Below are 13,690 nucleotides of genomic sequence, written 5' to 3' on the forward strand. Positions count from 1 at the left end.
TCAGTCTCTCATTGAGATTTGATGAATTCATCGTTCTACAGAGAAGCAGCAAATCTCAAAGCTCCAGATTCAGACTTTGCATCATTATGGGTGTTCGGATGAATCAGTTTGTGTGTGTTTCACTCGTGTAAATGAGATTATAAATTGGTCAAATCATGTTTCTATTTATATCTAGTGTTTTACACTTTTCTGTGAGGGTTTTATAGGGGTCAGAGGTCGGGTTCAGACAAAAGACGTCATTAACCTGATGGTTAACATTGGAAGTCTATGAGATAATCTCACTAGTGTGTGTGTGTGTGTGTGCGCTCAGACATGCTGACAGACAAGCATCAGTGCCAGATTGTTTCCACTGGAAAGAATTTCAAGAATGAGACAGAACAGATATCAGTGACCCGGACAGTCTCTCACACACACTCTCACTCACACACACACACACACTCTCACTCTCTCTCTCACACACACACTCACTTTCTCACTCTCTCTCTCACACACACACACACCTCGGAATGTCACATAACTCGACTGATGGTGATTTTCTCAGAAGTGCAGGGAACTGGGATCCATCATCAGCTGTGGATTCAGATGAAACACAGACATGTGTCAGGATAATGTTATTTCATCTGATGTGTGTGTGTGTGTGTGTTCCTCTGATTTATCCACCTTATTCCTACGCCCCATGACGCTTTGTGCGAATAATGGGTGTAACTTCCGCTAAGCTGTAAACAATAAGTGAAAGGCAAGGGTACAATGAGATGACATTATTCTTCTCACCATTCAACCATTGAACATTAAAAGGACTTTAAAAATGTAAAAGCATCAACAAGGTACTTTCAACAGATCATGAATAACCACAAAAGTCCTATTTTTTCCACAGCAATAACGGCCGGGTTAAGTATCACTGTAGTAATCTCTATTATGTAACATACGTTGCCTTAATCAAAAATGTTCATTACCTTCAGCATTGCACTTTCAAAGTGATTTCCGTCATTTTGACAGATTATAAATCGTATTTACCTGTGAAAACAAACCTGGAAAGAGACATGAGGATTTAAGGAGAAAACGAGAGATTCTTTGTGCATTTCAGTGAATTATTAAAGGGTTAGTTCACGCAAAAATGAAATTTCTGTCATTAATTACTCAACCTCATGTCGTTCCACACCCATAAGACCTTCATTCATCTTCAGAACACAAATTAAGATATTTTTGATGAAATCCGATGTTTTTTATCTCCCATAGAAAGCAACGAAATTACCACATTCAAGGTCCAGAAAGGTATTAAAGACATTGTTAAAATAGTCAACGTGACTGCAGTGGTTCAACCTTAATGTTATGAAGTGAGGAGAATACTTTTTGTGTAAAAACAAAACAAAAAGAATGACTTTATTCAACAAATTCATCTCTCCCCTGTCATTCTCCTACGTTGCAGTTTCTACGTCTGAACACCGACTGGTCGGCTCCTGCATCAGCATCACACACGTGTTGTGCTGCCCACGTGAACAGCGTCGGCCAATACTGAGCCAGCATTCGGACGTAAACACAAGCGATGCACTGCGTCAACTGCGTAGGAGAACGACAGGGTAGAAAAGAAATTGTTGAATAAAGTCATTTTTGTTTTGTTTTTGCGCACAAAAAGTATTCTCGTCGCTTCGTAACATTAAGGTTGAACCACTCTAGTCACGTTGACTATTTTAACGATGTCTTTACTATTTTTCTGGACCTTGAATGTGGTAGTTTCATTGCTTTCTATGGATAAAAAACCTCAGATTTCATCAAAAATATCTTAATTTGTGCTCTGAAGATGAACAAAGGTCTTACAGGTGTGGAACGGCATGAGGGTGAGTAATTAATGACAGAAATTACATTTTTGCGTGAACTAACCCTTTAATTGGATATATTATAAATTAAATTAGGAGAACAGACCACAAATGTGCAGTATATGTTGTCTTTTTTCATACTGCAAAGAGGGAAAAAAATAATCATGAGGAATAGAACGCAGTGACTAAAAAGAGCTCTTGCCATAGATATTCATGATATAACGTCACACTAAAGCGCAAGCGTTATGTTATTTCTCATGACGTCTGAAAATAAAACATGAAGAAAAATTGACAGCTCATTCAGTCAAACTGATGGGTAAGCTTTATTTGTAGGGCAACCTTATGATTGTAAATGATTAATTTCAGTCTTTTTAAATGGAAGTTCCCCAAACCGGAAGTACCACCCTTAATTCAAAACGCAGTAGGCTTGTCGGGAATAAGAAGGATAAGTCATTTCTCTACTGGCGGGAACATCACCTACCCATCGCTACAGTCTATCAGTGCATGTACTGATTGTTACAGGTTAAGAACGGAGTTAACTTGATAAATAACCAACAATAAGAGTCTGCTGAGGCTCAAGCAGCATTGCTGCTCACCGGAGAGGAAGTGTGCTAGTTTCGAAGTTAACCTATGGAGACAGGAAGGCAATGTGCGGTTAGTGCGACTAAATACAGTAAGCGTGCACATTCACAACACACACATGCACATGTACACAGGCGTTCTGCAGGAAGTCACAACATGCATTTAAAGCCTTTGTGCTGCGAATCAAACCAGGATATAGACGTTCTCAGAGCATCTTATAAACACTGAGAAGGATGTGTTCACAACAGGAGCTTCTGTACATAAACACACATATTCCGCATGCCATTTTCTTCCATGTTAAAAAAGGAAAGTTGCGCTGGTCTTTTTTCCTCCCTATTGTTCCGTATATATCCGAGTGAAACGGCTTATAGAACAAGAACAAATGTAAGGTGGGGCTTGATTTTGTCCGTGGGGAATTGATTGGATGGTTGTGGTTTGCTATTGGTGGATCTCATGTGAGTGACAGGTTGCCCCGCCCTCGTCTTCAGAGAAGAGATGTCACAGCAAGAGGGAGGGGACGTTTTCTGAATTAAGATTATAAGACACATGAATTTAAAACAATAATGATGCGCAATGATAAATAATTTAGAATAAACACTGCAATATTCCATAAAAAAAAAAAAAACAAGAGTTGTCCATTTTGATTTCATGGTGACTTTAAAACACAGAGAGGAAAGAGGCTCGGGAAACACTGGTTGGGAAAGCACTTTTGTTTATTTACAGCCTCTGTCAGTCACAGAGAGAAAGTGGCGTACATACAAAACAAGAGAAAACTCCCTGAGTCTTTACAGATGAAGAGCGACAAACAGACGGGAAGTGATCTGTGATCACAAACACTGACATCTATATATCTATATATCTATATATATATATATATATATATATATATATATATATATATATATATCTATATATATATATATATATATATATATATATATGTATGTGCGCATACGAACACGGATACAAACACAGACAGATTTAAAATCCATAACACGAGACACAAGGGTCAGTTCTTCTGCGGTCAAATGATGATTTTCCTACAGATTTCCGTTGTATAAAGAGACACAGGGATGATGATGCAGACGGACACACTAAAGCCAAAGACTTCTTACCTGTAATTCATCTTGAACTGAGAATATTTACAGTAAAACCCACATGCCTTTGTTTACAAACATCACGGGCATATGCTGTTATTTGGAAGAAGATCTGTGTGTTATTCAGAGAAGCGTGTAAATGTCAGGAATGAGCAGGACAGACTCACACCATCGTCATCATCATCTCACAGCAGATAGTCAATAATCTTCTGACACACAACAGTGCGAGTGTCTCATTGCGTCAGATCGAAGTTCTGTGTTTTTGTGTGATGGAGTTATTCTACGTGCTGCTGTGTGAGACAGTCTGATCCTCTCTAATGCTGAGAGTTCTGCATCTGTCCGTTCTGCAGGTCTTCCTCCTCCTCCTCCTCCTCCTCCTCGTCCTCCTCGCTCACCAGGAACTCCTCAGGCGGCCAGCGCAGCTCTCCGCTCTCCACCTCGCCCTCCGTCGGCTCCACCACGATGGACGGCAGCCGGTCCTTCAGCTTACAACAGCGCTCGAAGTCGGACGGATCCGGAAAGATCTGAGAGGAGAAAGGTGGAGAACGTTCGGTGAAACTTCACTGTGTTTATCTTTCTTCCCCTGACGTCCAGAAGACTTGTTTCGACTGAATTCTAGGGTGTATTTTTAGCTCGGCATCATTCAGTGACATACATGGAAACCAATAACACCATCTGGGCAACAGGCCAGTGGAAAGAACATTAGACTGTGTGTGTGAATGATGAGAAAGAAAACCGATGAAAAGAAAAGGACAAACAGAGCAAGAGATGTTCTATAACAGGAGCCGAACCATGAGACCCTCGTCTGACCCCTCGATCCATAAACAACAGCAGAGCCTGAGACTGAAGCTTTAGACTAAAAATAACTGAACTCTGAACAATAACAGAGGAATAAGAACATCAGCCTGGCATTTTAAAGAGAGACGACATATTTCTATAGAGGGTTCACATGAAATGATGTTTTTCCTCAGTGTTTCTGTCTTGTTTTCCAGTACATCTATCTAAACACTCTTGAGGATAAGAATAAAGTTTATTTGTCCCCGAAGGATACATTTAGTGGAGAAGCAAATTGACTGAAGATATTAAAGGGTTAGTTCACCCAAAAATGAAATTTCTGTCATTAATTACTCACCCTCATGTCGTTCCACACCCGTAAGACCTTCCTTCATCTTCAGAACACAAATTAAGATATTTTTGATGAAATCCGAGTTTTTTTTTTATCTCCTATAGAAAGCAACGTAATTACCATCATTCAAGGTCCAGAAGAGTAGTAAAGACATCGTTAAAATAGTCAACGTGACTACATTGGTTCAACCTTAATGTTATGAAGTGACGAGAATACTTTTTGTACGCAAAAACAAACAAAAATAATGACTTTATTCAACAATTTCTTCTCTACCCTGTCATTCTCGTCGCTTCATGACTATTGACTATTTTAATGATGTCTTTACTACTTTTCTGGACCTTGAATGAATCTATGGGAATCTATGGGAAAAAAAACTCTCGGATTTCATCAAAAATATCTTAATTTGTGTTCTGAAGATGAACGAAGGTCTTACGGGTGTGGAACGACATGAGGGTGAGTAATTAATGACAGAAATTTCATTTGTGGGTGAATTGACCCTTCGCAAAGACCCGCCCCCGTTAGTTACTGTTGTTTTGTCCGACAAGCCATGGCGCTGTCACGCCACACAGAGTGAAAAATGCATCGCGGAGCAAAGAGGACACTGAAAACACGTCGACAGACAAGACAGAGCAGGTTACTTATGATATTAAACAAAGTCCCAGCTTTCAAATTGTGTAATTTTTTAAGAATTTTGAACAATAAAAAACGTTTTGTGGCTCTTTAATGTGCCGTGATTAGTGACAGATTGCTGTAGTACCTCAGCTCAAGAGGCTCATGAACCGATAATCTCTTCCTAATAGTTAATTTATAGCATCAAATAAACATGAATGAACACGAGAAGGAATGTTGTTTCAAACACGGAAAGACGTCAGTACACGCCATTTTTCAAGTTCAAGTCCACCGAGGTTAATCTTCTAACTCCTGACTACTTTGTCAGACAAAATGGCGGATTCGGCCGTTATGATTGGTTAGATCGCTTATCAATCAAACTTCCGGCGAAGGGTCAATTAACCCTTTAAGTCTTGTTTTCTGAAAAATGTCTCAAAATGAAGTGCATGTGATCTGAACATGGACACTCATATTGGGTTTTCATACACATTTTCACCTCCAACAGCTCAGGGGAAATTTTAAAGAGTCAGAACTGAAAGCAACTGGAAAACATCAACTGTACCAGAAAAGACATTGTGATGAACAGATGATATTTTGTTCTTCAAATGATATACAGGGATCTATGATTTCTGCGATGCGGAAAATGCAGACGGACACGTGGAACCCAGTCAATAAAGTGAAATGTTGTGGTGGAATTGGGCGAATTTTGGAGCAAAAGTATGGTATCAAATATCGATATGGACAAGTGTGTGTGAATTAATTTGCTTTCCACTGTTTTTGATAATAATAAGAAATTCTGAAAAAATAAAACATTTCATGGGGCACTATTATTGTTAAAAATTTAATAAATTCTTAAATTGTTATAGTGCCCCTATTATGCTTTTTGGGATATTTCCTTTCAGATCAGAGTTCAGATAAATGTTTTTTTTTTGTTTTCTAAAAGAAAAGCGATTCTGAACTGCCTCAAAAACGAGTCATCAGTAATTCCAGTCTCACTTCCTGCTGAACATATGTAGGTTTGTAACTAATTTGCATAATGGCAGTCTATTGTCGTCATTGGCTGAACAGCGTCTCCTTTGCCCCACCCTCAAACACTGTCATTGTGTCTGAGGCTGGAAGAGTTTGGTTCGTGCTGTTCATGTCGAGAAGACGCTGTTTTCTGCTGTCAAAGAAAATCCACTTTGATGAGAATGATACGGTAAAACCGACACCATCTTTACTGTTCGTATCACTGTGTATCAAGGAAGAATTGCAATTCAGATATGCTAATGAGTGTTTTGGTTTCCGACCAATCACAACAGATTGGGCCATCTGACCAATCAGAGCAGAGCAGACTCTCAGAAAGGCGGGGTTTAGAGAGACCGAATCCTTGAACGAACCGTTTCAGACACTGAGAAAAGAGCTGATGCTGCAATGGATATTATAAGAAAATTAAAGTGTTTTTTGACCTTTGATGCATGTAAACCTGTTGTAGGAGACTTCTAAAACAACATTAGGAGCCTTTAAAATAGCATCACTTAAAAGATTTATAAATTCAAATGATTATACATCCTTTATGTTTACTAAACCATTAATTCAGAAAAAGCAGAATGTGTGAAACTAAACTGATTTGATAGGGCTGTATGTATGTTAGCTCGTCAAGAGTTTTCTCGAACACATCTCACTGCAGACTGTATGTGGGTCAGACGTTACCTGGAAGGTGAGCCGGTCTTTGCTGGGACTGAGCCTCATGTCGTCCATCGGTGTGGCGCTGATCATCACGTCAGTCATCGCGGCACGCTTCAGACGCTGAGCTGCACACATACAAACACACAGAGAATTAGATCAAAAGCATTGATTATATTTGAGCTGGACGCAAAGACTCGCAAAAATCATTTTGTGGCTGCGCTTATGAAACTACAGTAAAATGAGATGAGCTCAAACGAGTCTCCTGCAACAAGCACATTTCTCACCGCACAGGCGTTTGCACGGTAATCGCTTTCTGAGCAACAACATACAGGAAGCTCTTCATGAAGCGTCCTGAAGTGCAGCTTCACCGCAGTGGAAACCCCCAAAACACACCAACTCTTCTACATCTGAACCGTCCCTGACAAAAACATTACAATAACATTTAAACAAACATTGTGTGACTGAACACACTGAACCGATCCAAGCTCACTGCTCTTTCTACTAAAGGCAAGCTGAACTGGTGAAATTAAGTAAAGTGGAGTGTAGGACGCTAAAAATTATTGAGATCCGCCCCCGTTCATAAGCTAAAATTTGAAACACATTGCATAACGGCTAACACGCTTAAAACAAGACGACGTCAGCTGCTTTATCCATCATGGATGGGATAATCCCAAAATCTCCCGGACAAAATCATCTGAATGAAAATGTCAACCTTTACCTCGCTTTACACACCTTTCATTTCACTAATGACCAATCACACAATGGAGAGCAGCGCTGATCTGATCCGTCATAGTGAAAGCGCAGTGGGCGTGTTTGAAGCTTGTGCAGAGACAGACACGCTGGAACTTTCCACTGGCTTCAGGTTCAAACAATATGCTGATCTGCTTCCAGCGCTGCAGGGATTCAGAGGTCAAAGGTCAGCTCACGGTGACCAAACTGAAGAGCCACCGCACTGCACATTGTGAGAAGAACAGGCTCTATATAAAAGCTTAAAGGCTTCTGCTGTTTCTCACACTGGCTATTTAAACTCTCATCTCTCAGACGGAGACGCAGTGACCGCGAGGCCCGAACAGGTGACATGATGTGCTCAAGCTTTCTGCTCATTGGATTTTCCACACTGTCCCAAATCAGTCCGCATTGATTTTGTGACCCGGCCTCCCAAGGCTGATGGGACAATCTATGTCACCATCTGACACAACACTAACACTGACAAAATCCTCAATGTTCTTGAGTTTCTACATCATCAGGTTTTTTTTACAGCATCTATTCACTCTGTTGAATGTTTCTGAACCCAACCAAACTGAATACAGTTTCAATCACATGACCATATCAAAATCATAAGTGTGGTGTATTTTCAGCACTTGTTCCACATCTCCACCACATAACACTCTCAAAATGACTGACACAAAACCAAACCAGAACCCATCAAACTAGATCGCATGCATTAGAATCAGCTGATGCACCAATTCACTTCATCATCCCTCTCTGTCTGAAATAAAACCATTTATTATACATTTAAATGACTTCTGAGCATTTCATCAGAGCCAGCTCATAAACACAGTCAAACTTGTGACATTGGGCGTGTTTTTGTTTCGCTCAGCCGATTGTCCTTGATACAAATAAACCTCATGCATGAACGAAACCAAATCTGACGCATCGTAAAGCCAAAGCAGTACAATAAAAGATAAAGACATGTCAACTTCATGACATAAACTACTCTTGGGGAAACATTTCTAGTTTATATAAAAAATAAATAATGAACACGACACCACCTTTCATCATAAAAACAGCAGAAAGGAACGTCACTGAAGACTGATATTTTGTGCCAATTTCCCAAGAAGTGACAATTTTGTTCTCTTGAACACACGCTGCTTTATTTGCAAATGTTTTATGCCATATTCTAATTTTGCGCATAAGTTAAATTTGCAACTTTGGATGGAAACATACAGTAGCTATTGATAAAAGAGTGTTAAAGGATTAGTTCACTTTCAAATGAAAATTAGCCCAAACTTTACTCACCCTCAAGCCATCCTAGGTGTATATGACTTTCTTCTTTCTGATGAACACAAACGGAGATATATTAATAAATATCCAAGCTTTTTAATGGCAGTGAGTGGGATCAACAAGTATGAGCTGAAAAATCATAAACATATTCCACACATCTCTGGGGGGTTAATAAAGGCCTTCTGAAGCAAAGCGATACGTTTGTGTCAAAAAAAAAATCCATATTTAAGTTGTGAAGTAAAATATCTAGCTTTCGCCAGACCGCCTTCCATATTCAACTTACGAAAAAAACAGAAATGCCGTTGAGTCAGTTGAACTGCGAGAGTTTTACACTTTCTTCGTAAGTTGAATAAGGAAGGCGGTCTGATGGAAGCTAGATATTTGACTTTATAACTTGTTAAATATGGATTTTTTTTGCTACACAAATGCATCGCTTTGCTTCATCACTTTATTAACCCCCTGGAGCCGTGTGGAGCACATGTTTATGATGGATGGATGCACTTTCTTCAGCTCATACTTGTTGATCCCGCTCACTACCATTATAAAGCTCGGATGCGTCAGGATATTTATTAATATTTCTCCGACTGTGTTCATCAGAAAGAAGAAAGTCATATACACCTAGGATGGCTTGAGGGTGAGTAAAGTTTGGGCTAATTTTAATTTGAAAGTGAACTAATCCTTTAACACTCTTTTATCAATAGCTACTGTATGTTTCCATTCAAAGTTGCAAATTTAACTTATGCGCAAAATTAGAATATGGCATAAAACATTTGCAAATAAAGCAGCATGTGTTCAAGAGAACAAAATTGTCACTTCTTGGGAAATTGGCACAAAATATCAGTAATAAAATGTAAGTTGCTGCAATCAGGCTCTTATTTGCTCCATCATAAATGAGTTGTGTATCAGAGCGGGAGATGAAACTCAATAAACGCTGTCATGTTCTCTTGCGTTCGGATACTGGTGTTTGGGAGCGCAAATGTGTGAGACGCTTCTGGAGGGAATTAAACCAAATCATTCTGATGACAGACTTTGGCTCAGGCGTTTCAGAACCACCAAACCAACATTTGAGATGCGATTGGTCCGCTGGTTAGTCCAGTTATCCAATCACAGCTTCTGCTAAGGCAAAGTCACCTGAGGTTTTTGTTGCGCATCGAGAGATTTGTTCAGTAAATGTGTTTCCATCGTAGTTTATGCACCTCAATTGAGCGCATACGTTTTTTATGCACATTTTTAGAATTTCTTGCCATTTCCATACAGCGTTTTTTAATGCAATATCCCAAAATTCACATTAAAAAAAATGGGTGATTGGAAATAGAGCTACTGACAGTTCACTCAGACGACGCATCACACCTGATTGGCTGAGATATCCAAAGGGTTCTTTATGACTTCCTGTGAAAGTCTGAACAATAGAGAGAAATGCGGAAATATAAAAATGAAGGAACAGTAAGTGTGAGAAATATCGTCCTTTAGAAAAGTGAGTACAATACAGTCTCTTGTTCAAACACAGAAAACTGAGCGAGGCATTATTGTGAGAGATAACAGTACAGAACAGTCAACAAGCAGAGAGACGCGCTTGATGAGATGGACAACAAGACAGACAGATGGACAGACTGGAAACAGAAAGACAGTAGGGATGTGACGGTGAGAAAATTTTCCCACCGCTTAAATTGACATGTGACAACACCGGTAATACCGGTGTCACCAGGGCCTCCACTTCTTTTTTTAAAATCGCTAATGAATGCCCGTGTGGCCGTGTGCGGCCGTGCGCATTTTACTTTCACTTTCAAATTTGCGGCAATTGCTTGAATGGTGGGTTATTATTCTTACTGAAAAACACAACAAAACAGTACAACAACAAACTTGCTTATATTAAATAGAGAACGTGTATTAACAAAACGAATAAGAAGAATACACCATGCTAGGCCTAATATAAAATAACAAATAGGCTAACTTACACAGCGTTTCTATAAAAAAAAAAAAAACTGAAAATCAAACTGTGGAACCAAATAAATAAGGAACAGAAGTTTAAGTCAAGAGCAGTGAGTAATTCTCTCTCTTACCTTTGTTCTTTGATTAACATTAATGACACTTTAAGATCTGCCGCTGTTGCACACGATGTGGACCTGACGCGTCCTATTTTCTCACAAATCTTTACGGTCATTTAAGACTTAATTTAACTCATTTAAGACTGCTCTTATGAGGATACTTGACAAAACGGACATTTGTGTGTTATGGTTTGTTCAAGCGCGGAAGAGAACTTGAAGCGCACGTTTTGTGTGTGTCGCATAGGCAGGACATTCACTAACAGCGCATTCTCTTTTGTCTTGCCACGCTTGAATGGTTTAAAAGCATTTGCATGAATAAGAGCGTGATCATATAACGCAGAAATTGGATACTGCGTTAATTGCGTTAAATATTTTTAAGAATGGAGACAGACAGACTGGAGACAGGCAGACAGACAGACAAACAGACAGACAGGCAGAGTGGAGATAGAAGGCCGACAGAGAGACAGGCAAAGAGAGACAGACAGACAGACAGACAGACTGGAGACAGACAGACAGACGGACAGACGGACAGACAGACAGAGAGGCAGGCAGACTAGAGACAGACAGACTGGAGAGAGAAACAGACAGACAGACTGGAGACATACAGACAGAGAGGCAGGCAGACTGGAGATAGAAAGGCAGACAGAGAGACAGACAAGACAGGCAAAGAGAGACAGACAGACGGACAGACGGACTGGAGACAGGCAGGCAGGCAGTCAGTCAATCAGTCAGTCAGTCAGTCAGTCAGTCAGACGGACGGACAGAGAGATAGACAGACTGGAGACAGGCAGAGAGACAGACACGCAGGCGCAGTGACAGAGCTTAGTGGACGATGAAGGAGAGAGAAACACTCCAGTACTGACAGTGATATTTCAGCGGGAAGAACGTGTAAACATCCTGCTCAGAGAAGAATAACAGAAGATCAGTCTAATAAAACACAAAGATCACAAGCAGAGGAAGTGGAGGAGAAGGATACGATTCAACCTCCTCCAGCGGAGCGCTGCTAAAATAATCCAGAGCCAGAAATAATGGAACAATCCCAGTAAAAATACAGAACAACGGGTCAACGGTTCATCAACACACCTTCACACGGAGTCTCAGTTTGTGTTTCACTGTTTCAACAGCGAGTTTGGGTGAAAGAAATGAATACTTTTATTGGCATTAAACTGATCAAAATACATTTATAAAGTTACTTTCGAACTTTTTATTCATCAAAGAATCCTGAAAAATAAAATGTATCACAGTTTCCACAAAAAAAATATGAAGCAGCACAACTGTTTTGAACTGTTTTAATCAGAAATGTTTTTTTGAGCAGCAAATCAGCATATTAGAATGATTTCTGAAGGATCATGCGACACTGAAGACTGCGGAAAATTCAGCTTTGATCACAGGAATAAATTACATTTTACTATATATTCCCATAGAAAACAGCTATTTTACATTTGTAATAATATTTCTAGGGTACAAAAATATCGTGCAGACAGATCATCATTAACCTCAATAAGGTGACAGGATTTATTTTCCACCAAGTTGAGCCAAAGGCCTGATGCCAAATGTCGAGACGAGGACACAGAGTGACAGACGGAGACTCTGAGAGCCTGGACACACCGAACGAGTGCATTACCCAGAGTGCATCTGTTCAGTGGCTACTCTTTAATTCAGAGTTTAGAGGTTTGGCAGAGGACTGTGTAAGATCAATCATCACTGAACTGGTTTATAAACAGTTGCTAGGGCGTTGCCAAGGCTATTACTCTCTGAACTGATGACACTTCAGTTTATGACTGACAGAAGAGCGCTTGCACAATGATGCTGAACTTTACAACATTAACTCTGTTATTTACCTGCTGATCACTGCTACAATCTGTGTGAAGCGCTACAGAAACAAAGCTGACTTGACTCTTAGTTATCATTTCATTGGGGTCAAACACTGAAACGACAAGCATTTAAAGAACAATAAGGTGTGCATTTCTGAGAAACTGCCCTCATTTCATGAATTAATGTGTGTTGATAAGCAACATAAGGTTAGATCACAGATGAAGGATTCCACTGACTAGACACAATGAACAACTAAACCAAGGCTCTTCACTAATGATCTCTTAATCAAAAACAGACCGAGAGGAACAGAATGTGTCTGTGTTTGAGTTATAATGAGCTGGAGCCGTAAATCAAAGAGAAACTCCTCAGAAACAGGTTTTGTCATTTCACAGATGGAAACATTCATTTGTGTGTGTGTGTGTGTGTGTGTGACGATACAGGCGGAAATGTGCACGAGCTGAAAGCGATTCTCGTGACCTTTGATTGGACTAGGTTGATTCAGACGAATGAAGAAGTGACTCAAATGGACCATTCGGTGCTGAGGATGTTGAAAGCATTGCTCTAACTCTGAGTATTAAACAATCTAGCATAGACAGGGACACTAGCTAGTGCACTCGATCACATGGTGCAGTTAGAGATTCGTCAAAGGACATTAGTGTCACAGACACAGCTGTCAAAAACATAAACTATACAACAATACAAAACTATACATGTCCGGAAAGGAAAATACATCAGTCTGAGCTAATGAGAGGATGTTTAGGATCTTACCAGTATCAGACCCGCGAGTTCATCCGCTGATCATCCGCACGCGTTTAGTCCAGAACCGAACAGTTGATAGATCTACAGAAAACGAGCGTCAGACACGCGTTTCATCAGCGGCGCGATCATCTTATCTCACATCAGCGACTGCATGCGGGCTTTTATAGAGGA

At 40.0% G+C, this 13,690-nt stretch overlaps 1 protein-coding gene across 2 annotated transcripts; it reads right to left on the reverse strand.

Annotated features, from left to right (window-relative positions):
* Positions 1–3,091: 3,091 nt before the first annotated feature.
* Positions 3,092–13,688, reverse strand: lbh (LBH regulator of WNT signaling pathway). 2 transcript variants are annotated; one of them, XM_051917089.1, is made up of 3 exons: positions 13,529–13,688; positions 6,921–7,021; positions 3,092–4,017 (listed from the first exon to the last, which is right to left on the reverse strand). In XM_051917089.1, the coding sequence occupies exons 2-3, from the start codon at positions 6,996–6,998 to the stop codon at positions 3,808–3,810; spliced, it is 288 nt and encodes a 95-aa protein (XP_051773049.1). In that variant the 5' UTR covers positions 6,999–7,021; positions 13,529–13,688; the 3' UTR covers positions 3,092–3,807. The 2 variants fall into 2 exon arrangements, with proteins under 2 accessions (XP_051773049.1, XP_051773048.1); XM_051917088.1 differs by lacking the exon at positions 13,529–13,688 and adding an exon at positions 7,181–7,361.
* Positions 13,689–13,690: the final 2 nt, after the last annotated feature.

Source organism: Ctenopharyngodon idella, chromosome 13 (assembly GCF_019924925.1).
Source record: "Ctenopharyngodon idella isolate HZGC_01 chromosome 13, HZGC01, whole genome shotgun sequence".
Lineage (NCBI taxonomy): Eukaryota > Metazoa > Chordata > Actinopteri > Cypriniformes > Xenocyprididae > Ctenopharyngodon > Ctenopharyngodon idella.

Excerpts from the sequence above, each read along its gene's own strand:
- lbh (XM_051917088.1), bottom strand. The coding sequence starts at position 7,223 with ATGTTGTTGCTCAGAAAGCGATTACCGTGCAAACGCCTGTGCG. Across the intron at positions 7,022-7,180 it reads ACCGTGCAAACGCCTGTGCG|CTCAGCGTCTGAAGCGTGCC; the intron begins GTGAGAAATGTG and ends GTATGTGTGCAG. Across the intron at positions 4,018-6,920 it reads AAGACCGGCTCACCTTCCAG|ATCTTTCCGGATCCGTCCGA; the intron begins GTAACGTCTGAC and ends TTCTCCTCTCAG.